This window comes from Podarcis vaucheri (assembly GCF_965113315.1).
Source record: "Podarcis vaucheri genome assembly, chromosome: 12".
Classification (NCBI taxonomy): domain Eukaryota; kingdom Metazoa; phylum Chordata; class Lepidosauria; order Squamata; family Lacertidae; genus Podarcis; species Podarcis vaucheri.
This window is the reverse complement of record NC_138750.1, coordinates 31,685,287-31,700,023: the sequence shown is the minus strand read 5'-3', so window position 1 is coordinate 31,700,023 and position 14,737 is coordinate 31,685,287. Positions and strand designations below refer to the sequence as shown.

At 44.4% G+C, this 14,737-nt stretch overlaps 1 protein-coding gene across 2 annotated transcripts in view; it reads left to right on the top strand.

The window, feature by feature from the left end:
• BZW2 (basic leucine zipper and W2 domains 2) overlaps positions 1-14,737 on the top strand; it is a 46,240-nt gene that overhangs the window by 28,310 nt on the left and 3,193 nt on the right. For both annotated transcript variants that reach the window (XM_082193970.1, XM_082193971.1), the window contains exons 7-11: positions 4,203-4,312; positions 5,784-5,954; positions 7,518-7,664; positions 8,168-8,306; positions 13,185-13,307. In XM_082193970.1, the coding sequence (XP_082050096.1) occupies positions 4,203-4,312; positions 5,784-5,954; positions 7,518-7,664; positions 8,168-8,306; positions 13,185-13,307 (690 nt within the window). The remainder of the gene's footprint in view (positions 1-4,202; positions 4,313-5,783; positions 5,955-7,517; positions 7,665-8,167; positions 8,307-13,184; positions 13,308-14,737) is intronic.

The window sequence follows — 14,737 nt, the reverse complement described above, 5'->3', positions numbered from 1 at the left end:
GGCCTAATTTTCGAAATGCCTTGAGATATGAGCACCTTATTCTGTCATGCATTTAGAAATTAAGATGGTTTTGATATTCATTGTACTAATTTTTTGCAATTGGTAAATATTGCCTTCATGGGATGTTTTTTTCGGTATCCAAACTCTCACCTTGTTCACAACAAACAAATGGCATTTTTGCACTTTTTGTATTTGCAAAAAGAGATGTCTCATCCGTAGAGGAAAAGTAAGGAAATGGATATTTCAAAGGAGCAGCCTTTATAATGCCTTAGCCTAAGGCCCAAACTATATTACAGTATCTGTGTATTTTAATAGCATGCTTAGAACTGGCCCATTACCACCTTTCTTATTAAAAAACAGAGGTGGGTGGGGACACAGGGACAACATAGATCAGGGCTACAGGGGAAGAGAGTGTTTAAACCCCCCCCCCAGTGGTGCCCAAACGTTTTTCAAAGAGGGCCAGATTTGATGAAGTGAAGGGCCAACCAAAGTTGTTGACATTTTTTTTAGGATTGAAGTTGTGAAGTTGTTGAGCTCCCCCCCCCCTGCCCTGCCAACTTCATTTTATTTCAATTCAAAATTTCAAAGACATCAATAGCAGAATAGAAGGAAGGACACTAGTTGCAAGAAATAATGATACCCAAAACCCAAATTAATGAATCCCAGATTAATGAAACATTCTTTGAAATTATGAAATAAAGGGATTATGAAGATATTTCAAAATCTGAAATAGAAAGAGAATGATGAACATTTTTGTAGTGCTCATTCTTTCCCTGGTTATTTGTATGCAGAAACACATGCATGCTTATCACATTTTTTAAGAAAAAAGAAGGAAAACCGTGGGTGAGATTTCTGCCATACCCCACCTAAAAAGTAATGGATGTTCAGTCCATTCTGATTCTTGGAGCTTTAGGATTTAGGAATATAGGGAACTGTCTTATGCAGAGTCAAATTGTTGATCCGTCCAGCTCAGTTGTTGAGCTTTTTTTAGGGTAGGAGTTGTTGAGGTTTTTTAAGGATTTTACCCCAGGAAGTAAACTGCCACAGGGGCCGGATTAAACTGACTAACTGACTGGCGGGCCAGATTAGGCCCCCAAAACGGACTTTGGACCTGCCTGGTTTAACCTTTTCCTGCTTGTTGATTGTCCAATAAGAATTCATGCTTCTCCCTGAAGACTTTTAGGGGCAAATAGCATCTTTGAAAGGGGTGACTTTGAGCAGAAAAACAGCATTGATGCAGGGTGGAATTCTGCTGCCTATGTGCCAAAGTGCCCCTCTGATATGTAATGGGAGGGAGTTTGAAAGGGTAGTTGCAGCCACACTAATGACTCAGACCTCCTGATGAGATATTATCTGCAGAGGGCCATGATCCTGCAGGGATCAGTTGGATATTGCTAGAAAGCTCTGATCTTTGGCCTGTCCTTTTCTCACTGGAGCCACAACTGAGCTACCCAAATAACCTGCTGGCATACTGATTTGTCCCCACTCGCTTTGAAGACAGGATTGATCTGAATCGAAGCTTCGTGGTGCACAAAATAGAAACCTAGCATGACTGTTTGGACACAAGTTTCTGCTGGGTGTGTTTATGATTTCAAAGCTGACGGTAGACTAAAAATCACTTGGGCATGTGCAAAAGAGACTGGTTTGCATATGTTCCACTGACTGCTGTGAGCTGTTTATACCTCCTTCCTGCTCCCCAGTGTTTGGGGTTGAGTGCGTTCATTTCATTGTGGATGTGGGAGGGAATGGGGCTACAACTAAAAACTTCTGGTATCATTAGTCTTGCACCCTGTTTCTAAGCAGGTTGACTTGGAAATTGATTTCTGCATGTGCGCATAGGACCTTAGACTTAATACCATGTGCAGGCTTGATTGCAGTGTGAGATATTCAGCTAAATGAAAAGCCACTTCCAGTTTAAAGAACCAAAATAAAGCATTGCAATCTCAGTATAGCTTTTTGTTGTGCTTCATGCCACTTTTGTATATAGAAAAGATTCAAAGTACGGCATAATAGCGAAGTTCATTTTAGTCATTCTCAACAGATGATATCCATGGTAACTCAACTGCTTGTAGCGACATTTGCCCAAATAAGACAAGCCGTTCTCTTTCCTTTTCCCCGTTGTGTTCTGGAATAAGAGACATTTGGCCACCCAAATATTTAGGGATGCCTCCAGACTGTCTGTATTCTGTGGGAGAGATTCAAGCGAAGACCAGAAATGTAGGTTTGTGCAATTAAAGCGCTCTGTTGCCCTAGAGGAAGGGGGAAACACTTTTGAAAAAGAAACAGGCATTTTCTTTTTCCAAGAGAGCTTAGGAACGTGAGTGGGGAATGCAAAGTGAGAGATGAATAAATGATTAATAGGAACATATATAAACACCATGTCAGGGAACTGCCATCGCAGTCAGGAGTGGTGGAAGGGCTCCCGAGTGATGCCGGAGAAGGTCCAAGCAGGGAAAGAGGGGACTCAGTGACCGGGGAAGGAAATCAGTGTTACACCAGGGAAAAAGGTGGGCAGAGGCGGGTTTCGGCGGGATGGCTCCAGGACTCTTCACCAGAGACCAGCAGGGAGAGCATTGGTCCTCCACTGCCCACACCCACCCTGCGCAGAAGACTTCCACGCAGGGAGGCTAGGCGGAGACTATCCGTCAAGGAACTTTTATGTTGGAAGAAGTTCAGGAAACGCCCACTGACGGATTCTGCCAGTGACTGAGACAGACGCGGAATCAGGAATGTCCAGCCCGGGAAAGGTTTATCCAGGCAACCTCACCGAGAGTGGCGGCAACTTACACACGAGCAACCCCCAATTCCCATTACACACCACACAAGCAAATCAGGATGAATTTGTGGTGAATGCTCATCGTCGTATAACCTCCCTGCAAAGAATAAAAATAAATGTTCAATAAAGGCCTGACTTAGTCTAACCTTGGTCCAAGCTGCAGCAGCCAAGATTGCTGGCTGGGGTTGCATTTAGATCTCATATAACCTCTAGTTCAACACACCTGCTTGGTTTGCCTGTTCACTTCCTGGCCTAATTCAAGGTGCTCGCCTTGGTATCTAAAGCCCTAATACCTGAAAGACCACACCGCTCCCAGAAGTTGGAGTGGTGGCGGCCTGGGAGAGGGCATTCTTCATGACACCCCCAAGCTGTGGAACCCCATCCCCACAAAGGTGCGCCTACATTCTTGTCATATGTAATGTAGTCCTGTGTAACTACAGAGATATGGAACCCTAGGCTGCAGGCCCAATTAGGCCTGGCAGGCCTCCCCATTTGTCCTGAATCATCCAGCTTTTCAACTGAGTTAGAACATTTGTTCCACTTAGCTCAGTATTAGCTACAATGACTGGCAATGACTTTCAGATGGGTCTCTCCCAGATGCTTTCTCCTGAGCTACACTCTTTCCCCATCTGGAAGGAGCCTGCTGTTTCTTGCCCATCCTCTTTTAGATTTTGTCTACTCCCGCTTCCCAGTAAAAGAGGTTTATGTGCCCCAATTAGCCCATTTTACACCTACTTTCTAGCTTTTCTTATCTTTATTGCTCAGTTTCCCTCCTCTGAAATGCAACTCTGGCAAGAATTCCTTTAAAAAAATATGGAGACCACTTCTCCCTCCTTACACCACTCTTTAAACCTCCAAGATGCCTTCAGAAACACCTCTCAGAGTGCTCTCTTTCCCTTTGCTTTGAACAGGGCAAAAGTCCCAGCCATTGGCTGACTGTCAGATCCTCAAAAGCACAGGGTAAAGGAGCACTTTGAAATGCGGCTTTTGAGCTGGAAAGGTTCCCTACTGCTGCTGTAGACGGTGTAAGATGTAGACATATCTCTTGAATTACAATATGGACAGATATATCTAAGAGGGCTCAGAAACCTGATTAAAAAGTTTTAGCCGCACTCCTAAACATAGGCAGCAAGAGAGGCATCAAAATCTCCATGGAAACACAGCAGAGGCCCAGCTGGCCTTGCCTTCCAGCCCTGTGTTGCCTACATTCCCCACATTATGGTTTTAGTAGGTACACGCAACAGGTAGCTGTAATAGAGTTCCATGAATCTGTGAAGCAGCCTCTCATTGGTATAACTTCTGCCTGCAATCTGTGTCAGTCCCATCATTAATGTTATTGCTTCAGATTCAATGATTCTTGCAAGATCCTTCTAAATATGACTGTATTAGTAAGATGTACTTTTGAGTACCCCCGCTTCTCTTCCAGGTATTGCAGCCTCTTTCGCTGTCAAATTGTTTAAAGCATGGATGCTCGAGAAGGATGCCAATTCAGTCACCTCCGCTTTAAGGAAAGCTAACTTAGACAAGAGGTTGCTAGTAAGTATTTCCTTTCCTAATGTTTGCCTGGGGCATTGTGAAATGGATGTAAGATCTCCAACTGTGTATTCAGGTTGGACCCTGCCTTAGGAAATACAATTGATGACTTCAATACTGTAATGATTCAGAACCTACAAACCATAGGTGCCAGCTATAGGGGGTCCTGGACACCTGCAAAGTTTTTTGGGGGTGCTCAGCACCCACAATGTGGGCTCCGCAATGCAACTTCTGGTTTCTACCGAAAGTCGCGTCAGGCCCCCTAGGCCAAGTACAAGTCTGAAGTCATGTCAGAGGTCTCGCGAAGCCTCGTACGTGATCTCCAAGGCTACAGAGGGCCTCAGAGATCACGTCCGAGGCCCTGCCAGGCCTCAGAGGCACTGCTGCAGCACGTTGATGTAACGTCACATCGTGACATCACAACATCATGTTACATCACGGGTGCCATTGAGCATCCATAACTTGGGGCCCAAGTTGGCATCCCTGCTACAAACAGACAAGAGGGTTGAAGACCGACTTGAAAACAGCTTTATTCTCCAGAGCCTTTAATGCAAGCCACTGCAATGACAACTAGGCCTTTGGAACTGCCTAGGCCATGTGACCTTAGGGCAAATACTCAAATAACCAACTTCTTAATACTAAGGGAATATCTCAAAATTGTAAACTGCCTTTGCAACGACTACTCTTTTTAAAACAAAAACAAAGAAAACCCCCACCTTCCTATATTCAGTTATTGCCTTTTGACCGCGGTTAGGAAAAGAACTATGGGAAGCATCCGTGCTTGGTGCAGATTCTGCTTTCTGATGCAAGAAGGCATGGAGAGAACCACAGGAGATGCCACCTTGCCTTTGTGCAACCATGGTGTCATTTTGAATGCCTTTTCATCATGAGGATGGGAAGTGCAACAGGTCCAAAGGGCTCCTAGCCAGAACTGCTCACTGCCACCTCCGACTGTGTATTTAGCCAAGTCTCTTCTTTTTAAACCAACCTCAGTCCTTTGGGCGATTTTAAGGAAATGTGCAATCTCTGGAGCCTCACAAGGAGCTACCAGCAATGCTTTGCCACTTACATGTGCAGATCCATTTGCCGACTAGGTACAGTCATACCTCGGGTATGTTCACAACCCGCAGCATTCTCAGCCTGAAGCGCCACATCTGCACGCGCGACATGATTTGGCACGTCTGCACATGATGTCATTTTGTGCTTCTGTGCATGCATGAGCACCAAAACCTGGAAGTAACCTGTTCTGGTACTTCTAGGTTCGGCGTGGTCCGCAACCCGAAAATGTGCAACCCACACTGTTCGTAACCCGAGGTGTGACTGTAGCAAATGGCCTCCTTGCACTGCTTCTGCTTTTTTGCAAGTTACTAAGAAGAGGTTCTGCGTTTCTCTTTTGTATAAATATCCTTGCCTTACGTCTACATCTATTTTATGTGGTTTTGCAAAAAGTAAGTGAATTTCCTTCTCCTTCCAGGAACTGTTTCCAGCCAACCGGCAGAATGTGGAACATTTTGCCAAGTATTTCACTGATGCTGGCCTTAAGGAGTTGTCAGATTTCCTCCGGGTCCAGCAGTCGCTGGGGACTCGGAAAGAACTACAGAAAGAGCTTCAGGAGCGCCTTTCTCAGGAATGCCCAATTAAAGAGGTGGGGAAAGCTTTTCAAACTAGAACAAACAAAGGGGGGAAATTAAAAGAATGCTGATTGCAAAAGAGGATACAACACAGAGTTATTAAGAAAGGGATAGCTACCTGGTGTGCCTATTAAAAATATATTCTGTAAGTGCATGCATCAGATAGGGGCTGATGGGAGTTGTGATTCAAAAAATTGGAGGTCACTAGTTTGGCAAAGACTGTGGTATACTTCGTGTATGCAAGAGAGAAACACTTTCTGAATTCAGAATGCAGATTTTGGAAGTGGCTAGAAACATTTTAGGTGCTTCTTTTCGCTGCTTGACTCTGTGGGAAGGTGTGTTGTCACATATAGAAGCAGCTGTTGATGCTGAGCTGTTGCCAAGAGAGCATCATTGCTTACTGTGGCATGAGACAGTTTACATTTCTTAGTGCAGAAAGTATTGATCTGATGTGTAGACAGGGTACTGGAAACTTCTTTGTGTGGAAAAAAAAACCAAGCAGAAGGTTCATGACATTTGGGTTATTCCTTGAGAGAAGCCGAGTACAGCTGGTTTAAACTGGTTCTTTTATCTCTTTCTGTCAAGGTCATATTGACTATAAAAGTAAGGCCAGAAGGAGCCTGGATTTCACACTTTCTCTTTCTGTCTCTCTTCCCTTCTGGTGTGGTGTTTTGTACATAGTATGCTTAGTGTTAAGGTTTAGTCCAGGCATAGGCAAACTCTGGCCCTCCAGATGTTTGGGCCTACAATTCCCATCATCCCTGACCATTGGTCCTGTTAACTAGGGATGATGGGAATTATAATCGCAAACATCTGGAGGGCCGGAGTTTGCCTATGCCTGGTTTAGTCTTAAGTTATTGCAAGTTTAAGTTAAGTCTGCTGCAACTGGATTTCTTATGGACAGTGCCAATCCTGAATGTACTGGATTTGTGACCATTATGCTCATTTGCCTTCAGTAGTAGTAAAGCTCTGCTGGATGAAATACAATTGCCTCTGGTCTATTTTGGGGAAAAGGTCTTTGCTCTGCTAACTAAACATCGGGAGTTCTGCTCTGGAACAGTATTCAGTGGAATTTCATGATAAGAACAATAGCAACATTTTATTATAGGCCACCTTGTAGGCTGGCACTGGTTGAGCAGAAAGCAGTGCAGCTGCCTCGGCCTTGCCAAATGGAACAGTTTTTCAGGAGAAGTGCTTCTTGTTGTTATTTTTCCAGTGTGATGGCTGTCCTCTAGTGGCTGCCAGGAGAATTGTGTTTACTCCCCATATGGTGTGTTGACAGTATCCTAGTACAAATGCTCACATGCGGCGTGGTGTGAAATGCAGTGAACCCTCTTTAAAATTTATACTCTTGAATGAATCCCTGGCCTGAGTGTTCTCTCTAAACATTGGCATTTGAACCAAATCAGCAACTCATATTAAATATAAGACATGTTTTCTTTTACTACTCATCCAGCCCTGCAAATAAAATCGTTGGGAGGGAGTTTTGCAGCAGACAGGAGGTGTGACTTAAGAGAACGGCTTCTGTTTATTCTTCTTTTTTTAAAAAAAAAATAAAATAAAATCTTCCACTGCAGATGGTGCTTTATGTAAAAGAAGAAATGAAGAGGAATGACCTGCCAGAACCGGCTGTGATTGGACTCCTGTGGACCTGCATAATGAACGCTGTTGAATGGAACAAGAAAGAAGAGCTGGTTGCGGAGCAAGCACTGAAACATCTGAAGGTGTGCAAGTGACGGCTGGCTTGTACAGTAAGAACGGAGGGTTGGATCCCTTTTTGTGCAGCAGTCCCAGCACATGTGTGTGCATGGCTGTCAAAGACAAGAAATACGCATCCAATAGAAAGCTTGTTTTGCATTGGCAAGGAAGGCTAGCATTATGCACTGGTCACAGTGATAGATCTCATCCTCTCAAAGCCTGCAGGCATGTTCAATACAGGAGGAGCATGGAGAGCTCCCAGGTTCATTCACTCAAGGCTCTTTGAGAGCAGCTCATTGTAAATCAGTTTCCTGGATAACTGCAGGCATGCAACGGACAGGTTATCCAGAGTGAATATCCCACTGGTGTGGTGTGTTTTGCAGATGTGGCAGGCGACAATACTCTGCATGCCCACACCCTTAAAAGAATATCCTGGGTGGTGGTGGTGGTTGTTTTGCAGCGAAACATAAGACTCTCTTCTGTATTAGCCTATGAAAGAATAACTTAATTTCTTCTCTGGTTGTTTTAGCAATATGCACCTTTACTGGCTGTATTCAGCACCCAGGGCCAATCAGAGCTGATCCTTCTCCAGAAGGTTCAGGAGTACTGTTATGATAACATCCACTTTATGAAAGCCTTTCAGAAGATTGTGGTGCTCTTTTATAAAGGTATTTGACCATACCTCTTTCCTCCCTCCCTCCCTTCCTTTTTCCATTATTCAATTTACATAAAATGTTTAAAGAGGGTTCAGAGTTAAAACATCAGGAATACAATAGTTCATCCAATAGGTTTAGCTTGAGGTACATGAAAGGGTGTGTCCGCTGCCTGTTTTTCTCTTTATGTTCTATAAAGCTGAATGTGCCAGGATTGTGCTGCTAAGTTGCAGGCTGGCCTGCATCTTCCTGCCCTGTGAATTGCTGCAGCTCCAGTGTTATTGTGCTGTAATACTTCCCATTTAAGAGATGTCTGGTGATACTGCTTGAGCTTGCAGTGCAATGAAATACAGGCGCATTTAAACCTGGAACTTGTCCGCTGGAATTGTTACATAGGAACACAAGAAGCTGCCTTATACTGGGCTGGACCGGCAGCGCATCTCTAGGGTTTCAGAGAGTGTTCTCACCCAGCCTTAGCCGGAGATGTCAGGAATCAAACATGGGACCTTCTGCGTGCAAGGTGGTTGCTCTTCGTCTGACCCACAGCCTTGCCTCATCCAGAAGGAGCCTGCTGTTTCTTGCTGCGTCCTCTTCAACTTCACGTATTCCCACTTTCCAGTAGAGGAGATTTGTGTGCCCTAATTTGCCCCCTTCTTTTGCATTTCCTTGTTAGCTCCCCCCCCCCCTTATTGCTCAGTTTAAGGAGCAGTGCAGGATGTGAGAAGCAATTTCCATTCGATGATCTATGCTCCATTGACATGATAAGCTTCCTGGAGATCAGGAGAGCCATCCCATGAGTTGCCTTGAGGGCTGCAGAAGGCCAGAAGCAGGCTTTTGGGAGGGTTTGTAATCGGTATCTTGGGGCTGTTGACTCTTAACTGGTGGCTGAGCATCTCTTGAATGGGGTGTCTACTGAAAGTGCTTGAAAGCTAAACAGAGATCCTACACCTTAACAGACTCTAAATAGCTTCCCTTGGAAATTTCAATTAACAGCACATCTCTTATTCTATCTCTTTGTTCAGAAAGATCCAGGAAGGCACTTTCAGTTCTTTAGCTAAGCTGCCAAATCCCCACCCCACCCCTCCATTTTCCTTTTATATAAGGGAATGGGTCCATGGCTTGTTGTCATAGAGACTACCTGTCTTTCTTTTGCAAGGTTTTAGGAGTATAGTATGACATTGTTGCTATAAATAGTGGAAGGAGGTGGAAAAGTCTTCAGCAGGGAAGTTTCATAATGCTCCTTGTTTGCATAGATTGTAGTGCCATAATGAAAACAGTAGACTGAGGCATTTGGGTCTGACAGCTGGAAGGTGTTGAGCCGCCTTCTCACTCACTGATATAGCTTAAAAAGACAGCACTCAAGCCCTTGACAAAATGGAGGGGGAATGACGACTCTAGTGAGGACAGACACTGGGCCAGACATGGTCGCAGCTTGCAAATTCTTCTGAATACCAGTTGCTGGAGTGGTCTTGTGCTCGGGCCTTGCTTATGGTCTTCTCAAAGGCATCTGGTTGGCCATTATGAGAGTAGGAAGCTAGACTAGATGGGCCATTGGTCCGATCCAGCAGGCTGTTCTCATATTGTAAATATAATGAATGTCCCTCAAGCCTTTGCCAACTTGATGTCCCTTGGACGTTTTGGACTACAAATGCTACTGTTGTGACTGTGCTGGATGGGACTGATGGGAGCGGTAGTCCAAAACACCTGGAAGTCACCAAGTTGGCAAAGGCTGATGCATATCATCAGCACCAAACCCTGATCCTTGAAGCCACTCCTGCAGAAATACGACTATCCCAAAGATGTCCTTGCATCACATGGTCAACCGCCATGTGTTTGATTCAACTGGAGATATCTTGCCAACTAACCCAGTGCCCCTGACTCTTGTCCACCAGACATATGATATGAATTAATTTTAAGTTCATTTTTAAAAAATTGATTACATCCCAGATTTGCAAAACAGGAGCTATCTGTTGCCTTGCAGGTTCCCCCAAAGGCATGTGTGCGGGCCTTTGCTCCTCGTGTCTATAGCAGTCCCCTAGGGCCGAAAGGAGTGGGTGGCTGGAATTGGTTCCAGCCACCGGGAATGTCGCCACAAATTGCTTCATGGGCTTTGCTCAGACTGACATCACTTGGGGCAGCAACGGGGGAGCTACACTTCCCACAACTGCTCAGCTAAAATTGCGGCAGCATTTAAAATGTCATCTTAATCATTTTTAATCATAAATAGCTAACTATAAATCCCCCCCTCTGGTGTTCCTTGTACTTCAGAAAACAACCTAGGGATATGATTAAGTGCACCCTGTCCTGCATGATTGCTTAATTGAGCAACTCTCTGACAAGAGAATATTATATTTTTTGGGAACTACTGAAGGCATGAATAAATTACAAGTTGTCTTTCTCGAGATTAAAGGAAAATTCAGTTGACCTTTTAATTCGCACTGGTGACTCGTTCAGTCTATTTTTCTGTGCTTGTTCAAGGCCCGTTCAAGGCCCCTTCATTCTCTTTTGACTCTTAAGCAGGTTGTGCATAAGGAAGACAGTTCTTTCCCACTTCCATGTGATCCCTATTTTTTCCTTTTACAAGTTCTATTGTCTCCTTCAGAAAGCTCTAGCTACCTAAATGGATTCCAGTCCCCGGCAGCGACCAGATGAGTGATCCAAGTCAGTTTTAGCACCTGCCTGCAAATTTTTGCAGTCAGTAGGACTTCAAGCAGTACATAAAATAAGCGCTAAGCGATCTGAACAGAACCCAACACAGAATACTTGTTGACATTTGTCTTGCAGTTAATTACAATGTCCTGGTGGGCATGTGAGATTAGCTGAGAGGCTTCCTAGCCAAGTCAGGAAAATGTGTATAAAATGGTCCTTATTAACTGAAGCTGAATCCATTCTTCAGCACCTGCAACACTGAAGAGTTTCTGTCCCTGTTTCAGGGACTTCCTGTTTCAGGGAGCTCTCTGGGTGGCCAATGCTTTTCAATGCACTGCTATTCCACCCACTCCAGAGCTCTCAGGAGACAGTGGGAACTCTCACAGGGTCTCATATGACCTGGGAGTGCAGAAGAGGCTGCCTTTGCTGTGGGGGTCTGCAGTGCAAAGAACTGGGATTACTGTTGATTCCCGTTTAAAGCCAATGCATAGGATTATTACAGCACAACTTAAAACAAATGTGACGAAGCTATTCACAAAATAAGTGCAGCAAGCCTTAAAAGGAACATAAAATCAAGAAACAGCTGTTCAATTAGTTTGTTCTGGGAACAGAGGTTGTTAGCTTACAGCAGGGCTGGGGAACTTGTGGCCTTCCTGATGCTGTTGGACTCCAACTCCCATCATTCCAACCAGCACTGCCAATGGCAAAGGATGATGGGAGTTGAAGTCCAGTAGCATCTGGTGGGCCCAGTCTTCAAGTTACTTCAGTTATATAGAAGTCTGTGCTGTGTCAAAGTTGGTAAATCCCATATAAGGTTGGTGATGTACATGATCGTCATTGGATTTTCTCTGCAAGCATCAGTGATTGGCCTCTGCAAACAATAAACGACACATGTGTAAGTTTTCGTGTGAGATTCATGAAAACCCTCATGTGGAGGCTGCTTCTGTGACAGAATTCTGGCAGAGTGTACCAAAGCAGCCCTGGACCTATAGAGTTCCTTGCCACAGTCAGTGCAAATGTGTCCGGCTTTCTAAAATGGTTGTGGGAATCTATGGAAGATAGATCCTTGCTACTTAGAGCATGGAAAGGGCAACCAAAACAGTAAAGAGACTGGGGCAGCTCCCCTTTGAGGGTATGTTACAACACTGCAGGATTTTTAATTTTTTTAAAATAGAAAGAAAATTAAGGGGTGATACAATAGAGGTATATAAAATTATGCATGGTCTAAACAAAGTAGGTAGAGAGAAGTTTTTCTCTCTCTCCTAATGCTAGGACCCAGGTCAACCAATGGAGATGAACAGTCCCTGTAGCTCAGATGTAGAGCTTCAGCCTTGCATGCAAAAGGTTCTGGGTTCAATCCCTGGCATTTCCAGTTAGGGCTAGAGCAGACTTCCTGTCTGAAACTGTGGAGAACTGCTGCCAGTAGTTGTAGACGATACTGATCTAGATGGAGCCAATAGGGTGGCTTGGTATTAGACAATTCCCTACATTGAATATTATATTTAGTATGAGAGATAGTTCAGTCAGTAGAGCGTGAGACTCTTCGTCTGAAGGTCATGAGTTTGAGCCCCACGTTTGGCAAAAGATTCCTGCATTGCAGGGGGCTGGGTTAGATGATGTTCATGGTCCCACCCAACTCTACGATTCCATGATTTCCTCTCGTTTTGGAGCAGCCTGCCTCTGAATTCTCCTGAATGGGAGAGTGTTGCTGTGCTTCTGTTCTGCTTGTGTGAGAATAGAAATGCTGGGCTAGATATAACCTTGGTCAGACCCAGCAGGGCTTTTCTGATGCTCTGTTGGGGCTTACTTTCCATGGCAACCTGAAACGAAGAATCCATGTTTAGATTATAGACACCAGATGGCTCCCACAGAGATGGCCATCTTTGCCCTTGATGTAGAATGAATAGGCAACAACAGGTGGGCAACTGGCCTTCCTCTTGGCGGCATGGCTGACGTGTTGCAGATCATTAACAGAAATGGAGGAAGCAATTTTATGTAACGTGAAATTATTTTAAGTGCTTGATCACTGAATACTAGCGGGGCAGTTAAGTCTCCCTTGTTTCTCCGTTTCCAGCTGCAGCCCCTCCTGTCAGGCTTTGCTGATGATTGAAGTGGTGTAGTCACATTAAAGCCCTTTTTTAAAAAAACAGACAAAAAAACTAGCAGCAGTTTTGGGGTTTGTGTGTGCTAATTCTCAGCCCAGAAACACTTCCTAACTGTATACTCCCTGGTTTTAAATTGCAGCTGATGTCCTAAGTGAAGAAGCCATCCTGAAGTGGTACAAAGAGGCACATGTTGCCAAAGGCAAAAGTGTCTTCCTTGACCAGATGAAGAAGTTTGTTGAGTGGCTACAAAATGCTGAAGAAGGTAAGGTTCTCCTCCTCCTTTTTTCTTGGTATATCTGGGATATTAAGGTTCCGCAATGGGACCAAGATTTACATCAGGGGTGAGGAACTTTTTTTCAGTCCAAGGGCCACATTCCCTCATGGACAACTTTCTGGGGGCCACATGCAAGGGGTGGGCAGGTGCAACAGATGCGATTCTTATTTTTGTATTCCAGCCACGCACATCAGAGATATTTTATGCCTGCAACTTTCTATCCAGGAAAGCAAGAGGCATTATTGAGAGCTCAGGATATGTTCCAGCCAGACAAAAGACCTGGAGAGGGTGTGTAGGAGAACCAGTGAGGGCTTCAGCCAGAGGAGGAAGGGTTAGGAAGAGTCCTGAGGTCTGGAGGGCCACATCTGTGTCATGGAATTCTACTCAATATTGCTCCAGAGCAGATTCCAGCGTATAGTTAGCAGAGTAAAAACTTAAACACGTTGCAGGATTCCCAAAAAACAGGCCAGAGGCAATTAACATTTCATCCAGCAGAGCTTTACTGCTACTGAAGGCAAATGAACATAATGGTCACAAATCCGATATACATTCAGGATTGGCACTCTCCATAAGAAATCCAGTTGCAACAGACTTAACTTAAACTTACAATAACTTATAGTAAGACTAAACCTTAACACTACATACCTTCTTGCCTTATTATAGTCAGCATGACCTTATCAGAAGAGATAACGGAACCAGTTTAAGCCAGCTGTACTCAACTTCTCTGAAGGAATAACCCAAACATCATGAACCTTCTGCTTGTTTCTTTCACACAAAGAAGCTTCCAGAACCCTCTTGAATTAATTAGAATAGGAGAGATCTCTGCACATCAGATCAATACTTTCTGCATAAAGAAATGCAAACTGACAATCTGGCCTCCAGGCCTGATTTCCCCAACCCTCAGATTGCACTGGTTATCTCCAGCTTGTGGGTTCTTCATGTGTCTGGGCCATTTTTGCACAGTAGTGCAAAACTGAACCTTCCCCAATGTGTGTGAATGTGGCCACACCCACCCACCCAAATACACTTTATGTTGGTTAAATGGCTTGAATCCCGCCCCGCCCCCAATTGGGGATTTTAGCTTGTCCTCATTCTAGTCTGGAAGGAATTCTGAAGGAATGGTTGTTTATAAATAAGCAGTTGCTTCTTTTGCAGCAGCCTCTGAAAGGAGTTCAGATGACAAACACGATGTCAGTCAAGTGTGCCCACTATAGCATAGCTTATATATAAAACAGGATACAGTAATGATATGTGATTCAAAACCATTTGTGGGTTTCATGCCACAAATATGTATTTGGGGTGAAGGGGCTTCGACCAGGAGCTCATTTATTGGGCATGATTTCAGCTGCGATACGAAGCATGCTTCTCAGCGATAACTATGGGAACATTAACTTTACTCTGTTCCTGAACCAAACGAT